Raw genomic sequence first — 9,306 nt, 5'->3', positions numbered from 1 at the left:
TCAAGGCTCAGGGATCCAGGATTATCTTCTGTGTCTGTGTTAATTGGTTTCCCTTTTCTTTGTTGAAGAGGGTCTGTGCAGTCTTTCTGCCTAGTCCGCCATCTTGCCAGAACCTCCCCATTGCTGCACTCTTGACAAATGTGTATAAAGCCACAGTTCTCCACCCTGGTTGCACATTATACCTGAGGAATTGTATGCACTACTAATGTTTAGCCCAAACCCAGAGGATTATAATTTAATTAGTCAAGAATGGGACTAGGAAGAAGTATTTTTGTTATACGTTCACAGATTATTCTAATGAGAGCTGGGGCTAAGAACCATTGGGCTAATGCCAAAATAAGAATCCCAATAACCTGTGCTAAAGAAAAGTTCATTTTTAACAAAAGGGTGCTTGACACTATAGGAATATCATATATGTTGTTCCAGGTTAGTGTAGCCTTGCATTTGGCCTTGTACGTATAGCTCTCTTCCTGCTGTTGCTGCCCGGTTGTAAGAGTTCTGACAGTTGGTTCCTAACATGCAGCCAAGAAAAAGAATATAGAATCCAATGCACTATGGAGAAGTGACTTTACTCTTTGATCCCTGAGATTCCAATAGTTCCTTTATTTGGGATAGTTTCTTGGCTTATACAATGATAAGGAACCATGTATTTATTGGTTGGTTCAAGAATATGTTACAGTTTCTCTGAGATGCTGATGAGTAAAAAGAGGAGGATAAAGGTGGAAAATATCTAAACCTCAGATCTCGAAGAATGTTCAGGATTGGCATTCTCGTGTGCCCTTCTTATTCCTTTCACCAATGGACAGGGATGCAAGGAGATACAATTCCTAAAGCATCAGAAATTTAAAGAAAAAACACATATTTTTTAAACGGTGTTTTAGATATAATTCTCCAATTTCTCTTTTGACCAATAACCATTTTTCTGGATACAAAGAGCAGGCATTAGTTGTAGGAAAATTATGGCTTTCTTCTGTGATTGAAACATTTGAAAGTGATCTTATGATTTACTGCAAAGTGTTGTAGAGTATTTTTGGTCATTATAGGCCTGCTGAAATGAAGTATAGTGACTTCGAGGGAAGTGTTATTTGAGAGATTAATTGGAGAGTTAAAGGAGAAGCAAATAGTAGAGAATAGGGCAAGTAGGGTCTAGGTAGAACAGGAATGGAAGGGGAAAAATGATCTTTAATCTAATATGGCAGGGTCCTTATTTTTACCCATTCTACAGTTTAAGATGCTGAGATCTGGAGAGGCTGTGAATGATAGAGTTAAGAATAAAAGCCAAGTCTTGTTGTTATTGTTAGCTACCATTGACTCAGCCCTCATCTCATGGTGCCCTTATGAAGAATGGAGCCAAATGTTGCCCAGTCCTGCACCATCCCCATTAATGAATGAAGATTGGACCATTGTGATCCATGAAATTTTCATTGGCTGATTTTTGGTGGTAGATTGCTAGGCATTTTTTCCTAGTCTATCTTAGTCTGGAAGCTCTGCTGAAATCTGTTCAGCATAATAATAACACACAAACCTCCACTGACAGGCAGGGACTCCTTCTGATGCTCACAGTCTGTCTTTAATTATTTACCCATTTCTTCTTAATGACTACAGAGTGAGTGCTCTGTTTTCAGAGATATACCATGGTTCATTAACCAGTTTCTTATTGCTAGATACTTTTTGTTTTTTCCAATATTTTGCTATTGTTAATATTTCTTCAGTGAACATCCTGATTGTGCAAGTTAATTCAGAGGGAAAATTCCTAGAAGTTGAATCCTGGGGTGAAGAGTATATGTAGTATAAAGGAGGATAAATGATACCAATTCCCTTTTCAATTTACATTCTCACCAATCAGGAGCAAATTACTCAATAGACAAGATAAACACAGGCTTACTTTTGCTTAGTTACTAACCTGCAGTGAACAACTTCACATGGGTTTCTCCACAACCTGTGGTGCTTACTGGGTACTCTGTTGTCCCTGTCAAACCAAAAAAAAAAAAAAAAACTCACTGCTGTCAAGTTGGATCCAACTCATAGAAACCCCTCCTGGGGTTTCCAAGGCAGTATCTCTATGGAAGTAGATTGTCCAATCTTCCTTCTGAGGAGTGGCTGGTGGGTTTGAACTACCATCCTGCTGGTTAGCAGTCAAATGCCTTAGACTATGCCACCAGAGCTCCTACTGTCCTTGTCAGGGATTATAAATTTGAAAAGAGGCTTTGATTCTATAGGAAGGTGCTGTGAAGTTGGGAGAGAGACAGATGCCAGCTCTATGTAAAAGCAGAATCTTTGATATGGTGAAATCGTTCACTACAGTAAGCTTATCTTGCTTATTGAGTAATAGAACACTGTCACCAACACAGTGTGAGAGCTTCCTGCAGGGGGGCAGAGAGGGTAAGGGGGCGTAATTACCAAACTGTCTTAAATCTCTGTCATTTGAATCACGAAAAATTTATTGAGTTCTTGATTTAAAGTTTATTTCTTTAATTATAAGTGAATTCGTGCTTGTGTTTCTTTAAATATATTAATCCCTTTAGTTACATATGGCTGAAGGCCTGAATGTCATCCTTTTTCTTTAAGGTATTGTCTTACATATCTAGTGCTGCTATACAGAAGTACCACAGTGGATGGCTTTAACAAACAGAAATTTATTCTCTTACAGTTTAGGAGGTTAGAAGTCTGAATTCAGGGCATCATCTCTAGGAGAAGGCTTTCTCTCTCTATGGGCTTTGGAGAAAAGTCCTTATCTTATTTCAACATCCGTGGGCTTGGCATTCCTTGGACATCTCCATGTGTCTTGGCCTCAATCTTCCCCTGGTTCTAGCAGATTCTCAGCACAGGGACCTCAAGTCCAATGGATGCACTCCATTACTGCTCTTCTTTCTTGTTGGTAGTATGTCCCTCCTCTCTATTCACTTGTCTCTCCTTTTTTTCTCTTATGAGATAAAAGGTAATAATGCAGGTCAAACTCCAGGGAAATTCCCCTTATTTCAGAATAGGGCTGTGACCTGAGTAAGGATGAGGAATCCCACCCTAATACTGCCTCATATAACATCCAAAACCGAACCAAACCAAACTCACTGCCGTTAAGTCAGATCCAACTCATAGCGATCGCTCCTTGGGTTTCCGAGGCAGTATCACTATGAAAGTAGATTGTCCAACCTTCCTTCTGAGGAGTGGCTGGTGGGCTTGAACCACGAGCCTTCTGGTTAGCAGTCAAGTGCCTTAGTCATTACTCCACTAGAGCTCCCTCATATAACATAGCAATCCTAATTCTCTTTAATATAACCTAATTCTGCTTTATTAACCACAGGCAGACATTAGGGTTTACGATGCATCACAAAATGGAGGAAATTCCTATAAGACCGGGAATCATGACCTAGACAAGTTGACACATATTGGGGGAGACACAATCAGATCCATGGCAGGTATATTGATTATTTTTGCTTATATCTTAGAGAATAAACTTTTATCTAAGTACTGAGAACCCTGCACTGTTGCCCGTCATCTCATTCACAGGGAGCACTGAATTTCTAAGACCTTGTTATATATAACAGCTGGGGCATTTTATAATGATGTCATCCCAGGCAGATGGACTGGGACCTGGCCAGCCCTCTCACCTCTCAAGCTAATTGATGTGACATATTTTTTTATTGCAGCAATTCAGCTTTGTGTCCTTGCCCACTGATGTGCTGGAAATTGAAGTGAAGGACAAGTTTGCCAAGAGCCGCCCCATCATCAAGCGCTTTTTGGGAAAGCTGTCAATGCCAGTTCAGAGACTGCTGGAGAGACACGCCATAGGGTAAACCTGTGATTCAGACAGCATCACTAATCTTCACATAACACACAAGGCCCAAGGGAAGCCTGTAAGCTGCAGTGATACAGTTTCATAGAGACTCAAACTAAAATGGTGTCATTATATGTATTTAAAGCTATGGTGACACAGTGGTTAAGTGCTCGGCTGCTAACCAAAATGTTGGCGGTTCGAACCCACCAGCCACTCTGCAGGAAAAAGATGTGGTAGTCTACTTCTATGAAGATTACAGCCTTGGAAACCCTATGAAACAGTTATACTCTGTTACTAGGAGCTCTGGTGGCATAGTGCCTAAGGCATTTGACTGCTAACCCGAAAGCTGATGGTTCAAACCTACCAGCCACTCCCCCAAAGGAAGACTGGGCAATCTGTTTCCATAGAAATACTGCGTCTGAAACCCAAGGAGGGGTCGCTATGAGTCAGGACCAACTCGATGGCAGTGAGTTTGGTTTTTTGGTTTATACAGGGGAAAAAAAAAAAAACACTGCCATCAAGTCGATTGCAACTCAGCAACCCCCTTTGGGTTTCCAAGGTGGTAAATCTTTAGAAGTAGATTGCCCAGTTATCTTTCACAAAGTGGCTGGTGGGTTTGAGCCGCCAACCTTCTGGTTAGCACTCAAATGCCTTAGGCACTGCGCCACCAGAGCTCCTTACTCTGTCCAATAGCACTGCTGAAGTCAGAATGACTTGATGGCAATGAGCTATATCTCCTTAGCTTCTGCCCATTTATTATGTTGCTGGGAGGATTCAATTAAGCGCAACTTTCCTTTTCCCTTTGTTTGTGTATCATTAAGTTTATGCATGAGAGTAAAAAATACTAAGGCGTACTATTAAAAGAAGCCTTTAACGTGGCATTTTTCTGAACAGGTAGAAATTAAAGCTTGCTTTACTGTGAAGAATATTATTTCATTCATATGCCTGCCTTATGTGTAGGATTTAATCTTTTGTGACATTCCATAGCAAGCTGAAATGCTGGATTACCACAGTGTCTTAGAACATGTTAATATTGATAGAAAATACTAGATAATATGAAAATTAAAAAGTATGAATTCTCATGGGATGACAGCCATTAGGATGTTCACAGAATTCAATTGTGTGAGAGATTATGTGTTTCTGTGTCTTTTATATCCATGTCTCCTCATGGTTCTCATTGAAGTGAACTATGATCAGATAAAGTCATTATGTATAGTATGAATTTCCCTAGGTAATAGCAACAATATTTGAAAACAAAAGGTATAGCTCTCTGGCCACAAACATATTGTGATATAATATAACCCTGAAAAAGATATCAAAAGAATGAGAAAAATTATGCAGAACTTCTAATGTCTTAACTGAAGATTTTTAGATTTTCAGAGGGAAACATGGGACATTTCATTAGACCCTTGTAGTATGTAGGCAGCTGTGTGTGCATATGGACACAACATTAACTCCCAAGCTGAAGGGAGCTGACATTTATGAAGCTACAACCCTGTGTCAAACAGTGTGGAGCACTTTTCATTCATGATTGTGAAGATTAAGCCAAAAACAAAAAAGAAATAATCATAAAGAACCTAACACATAGAACATAAAACAGCTGACATATAGTAGGAACTCAGAAGGGAATAATGCTCCTTGTGATTTTTGTTATTTCATTTAGTTCTACTGCTGTGACTTAGGTACTGCAGAGATATATGATGACATGTCCAAAGAAAGCGAGTCAGCCAGTGTTCTGTTGTGATCTATAAGGTTTTCACTGGCTAGTTTTCAGAAGCATATTTCCAGGCCTTTCTTCAGCACATATTAGATATTCAATGAATGTTGATTGAACACAACTTCTTTACCCTGTTTGCTATAAGCACAGGGAGCAGCCATCTAGTCTCCCATGTTGAGCACTTTTCCTTTTATTTTTGGTTTGTTTAACAAGTAACTTTAAACTTTAACTTAAAAAAAGAAATTATACGCATTTGGCCTGTAAAATTAAATATGAAAAACAATGGCAGGTAGCCTAGCACCCTCTATACAAATTTAAAAGATAGTAACATTTTCCCCTCTATTGTGCTCTGGAAATATCTTTTTTGTTTTTTGTTAATATTTTATTGTTCTTTAAATGAAAATTACACAGTGAACTGGGTTTCCATGGAACAATTTTTATACACATTGTTCTGTGACATTGGTTACAGTTTGCACAATGAGTCAGCATTTTCAGTATTTCCATTCTGTTTTGTTTCCATTTATCTAGCTTCCCTTCCCCTCTTTGCCTTCACATCTCTGCTATTGGATAAATATAGTCCATTTGGTCTCATATAGGTAATTGCTTAAGGGACACATTACTCATGGGTGATATTGCTTATTTTATAATTCAATCTATTGTTTAGTTAAAAGATGACTTCTGGGAGTGGTTTTAGTTCTAGGGTAAAAGGGTATCCTAGGGCAATAGTCTCAGGAGTTCCTCCAGTCACTATCAGTCCAGTAAGTCTAGTATTTTTTATGAATTTGAATTTTTTTCTTTGTATTTCTGTCATTCTAACTGAGACTTTCTGTGGTGTCCCTGGTCAGAATAGTCAGCAGTGGTAGCCAGCTACCATCTAGTTCTTCTGGTCTCATGTTTGAAGAGGCCATGATTTATGTGTGCTATTTCTGAGGACAAGTTTCTTCCTTGAGTCGTTGGTTCCCTTCATTCTCTTTACTCCAGTTGAGCAGAGACCAATGGTTGTACCTTATATGGCTGGCTGCTCAGAAACTTAAGACCCCAGGGACAACTCACTGACCTAGTGTGTAGAACATTAACTCTAGGTACTATGTTATGCCAGTTGACTAAGTTATCCATGAGACTGTGATTCTAAGCCTTTCAACCCAGTAAACCAATTCCATGAGTTGTTTAGATATGTCTGCCTAAGCCATTTGACTACTAACCAGAAGGCTGGCAGTTCAAACCCACCAGCCACTCCTTGGAAGGAAGGTTGGGCAATCTACTTCTGTAGTGATACCGCCTCAGAAACCCAAGGAGGGGTCACTATGAGTCAGATCCGACTCAACGGCAATGCGTAGGAAGTTTCCATAACTCTGCCCTCTATGTGCGTTATTCTATCTATGAGCATATATGCACCACATACATACATGTATTTATATGTGCCTCTAGATACACCTATACCTACACATGATACACTCTCATATACCTTCCTATAGACATATACGCATATGCGCCTACCTATATAACTGCACACATATTTTATTGTTATTGTTGCAAAATTGAATGTCATAGAATTTACTGAAGTACCTTTTCTTGTCTACTTCATATGGTCCTCATTTATTTTGGTCAGATTGTTCAGACTTCACCTTTATTTGGTATTATCTTTCCCATCACTAAAAATAAGTATTTATTACCTAGAGAATGATTCCTCCTTCCTTCCCCCCATGCCTTGTAACCATCAAATAATGTTTGTTTCTATGTATATATTCCTAACTTATTATAATAGTGGGACTATAGAATATTTGTCCTTTTGTGATTGACTTATTTCATTCAGCACAATGTCCTCTGTAATCCCTAAGGCATTTGACTGCTAAGCAGAAGGTTGGCAGTTCAAACTCACCAGCCACTCTACAAAAAAAAAGATGGGGCAATCAATCTCCATAAAGATTTATTGCCTCAAAACCCAATAGGGGTCGCTATGAGTTGGAATCTCCTCAATGGCTTTGAGGTTTTTGGGTTTTTTTTTTTTTTTTCCTTTTTTCTTTAATGTCCTCCAGATTCATCCATGTTTTGCAGACTCTTCATAATTCTTTATGTTTTGTTGTTTGGTGCTGTCAAGATGGTTCTGATTATAGTGACCTTGTGTACAACAGAATAAAACACTGCCTGGTCCTGAGCCATCCTCACAATCTTTGCTCTGTTTGAGCCCATTGCTACAGCCACTTTGTCAACCCATCTCATTAAGGGTCTTTGTTTTCACTGACCTTTTACTTTACTAAGCATCATGTCCTTCTCCAGGAACTGCTCCTTCCTGATAACATGTCCAAAGCATGTGAGACAAAGTCTCACCATCCTCACTTTCAACGAGCATTCTGGCTGACTTCTTCCAAGACAAATTTGTTCATTCTTCTGGCAATACATGGTATATTGAATATTCTTCACAAACACCATAATTCAAATGTATCAGTTCCTCAGTCTTCTTTATTCATTATTCAGCTTTTACAAGCATATGAGGCAATTGAAAACTCTGCAGCTTAGGGCAAGTGCACATTAGTCTTCAATGTGACATCTTTGCTTTTAACACTTTAAGAGTTCTTTTGCAGCAGATTTGTCCAATCTGCTTGTCAGATTTGTCCAAATTGAAACAGTGGCTGCAATGATGTACTTAGGTATGTATAGCAAGGATTGTGAGGCTGGCACAGGACTGGGCAATGGTTCATTCTGTTGTACCTAGGGTCACTGAGTCAGAAACAACTCAATGGCACCTAACAACAGCAACAATAGATCATTTGATTTCTTGACTGCTGCTTCCATGCACATTGATTATGGATCCAAGTAAAATGAAATCCTTGGCAACTTCAATATTTTCTGTTTATCATGATGTTGCTTTTTGGTCCAGTTGTGATGATTTTTATTTTCTTTATGATGAAATGTAATCCATACTGAAGACTGTAGTGTTTGACCCTCATCAGTAAATGCTTCAAGTCATTCTCACTTTCCGCAAATAAAGTTGTGTTATCTGGATATCGCAGGTTGTTAATGAGCCTTTCTCCAAGCTTGATGCCATGTTTTTCTCCACACGGTCCACCTTCTTGAATATTTGCTCACCGTGCAGATTGAATAAGTATGATGAAAAGATTAAACTCTGACACACGTTTTGTGATTTAAAACTATGCAGTATCCCTTTGTTCTATTTGAATGACTGCCTCATAATCTATGTGAAGGATTTACATGAGCACAGTTAAGTATTCTCGAGTTCCCATTCTCCAGTGTTATCCATATTTTGTTATGAGCCACACAGTCAAATGCCTTTCAGAGTCAGTAAAATGCATGTAAACATCTTTCTGGTATTCTCTGCAATAATATTCCTCCTTCCATATCCTCTTTTGAATCCAGGTTGAATTTCTGGCAGTTACCTGTCGATGTACTGTATTATTCTTTATAGTTGCTTAGTATCTCATTGTATGAAAGTATCACTGTTTATCCATTCATCTATTAATGGATACATAGGTTATTTCTGTTTGCTATTGTGAACAATGCTACAGTGAACATTGGTATGCATATGTCTATTCATGTTACTGCTCTTATATCTCCTGATATATACCTAGGAGTAGGATTGCTGGATCATATAGTATTTCTATTTCCAATTTTTAGGAAGTGCCATACTGGCTTCCATAATGGTTGTACCATTTTACATTCCCCACCAAGATTGTATAAGAGTTCTGTTCTCTCTGCAGCCTCACTAGCATTTGTTTCATTTTGTTTCTCTTAACCATTGCCATTTTTACAGGGAAATGACTTGACGGCATCTAACAACAACAACAATTTTTACAGG

The 9,306-nt window shown here is 38.7% G+C and overlaps 1 protein-coding gene across 1 annotated transcript in view; it reads left to right on the top strand.

The window, feature by feature from the left end:
• The window catches only part of HECW1 (HECT, C2 and WW domain containing E3 ubiquitin protein ligase 1), a 438,073-nt gene that overhangs the window by 244,077 nt on the left and 184,690 nt on the right, over window positions 1-9,306 (top strand). Inside the window, exon 6 of the mRNA XM_007941232.2 lies at window positions 3,648-3,790. Coding sequence (XP_007939423.2) covers window positions 3,648-3,790 — 143 coding nt within the window. The remainder of the gene's footprint in view (window positions 1-3,647; window positions 3,791-9,306) is intronic.

The sequence above is a fragment of the Orycteropus afer genome, unplaced genomic scaffold, assembly GCF_000298275.1.
Source record: "Orycteropus afer afer isolate SDZICR_OR568_19922 unplaced genomic scaffold, OryAfe1.0 scaffold00077, whole genome shotgun sequence".
Taxonomy (NCBI): Eukaryota; Metazoa; Chordata; class Mammalia; order Tubulidentata; family Orycteropodidae; genus Orycteropus; species Orycteropus afer.
This window is presented reverse-complemented; position numbering and strand designations above follow the sequence as displayed.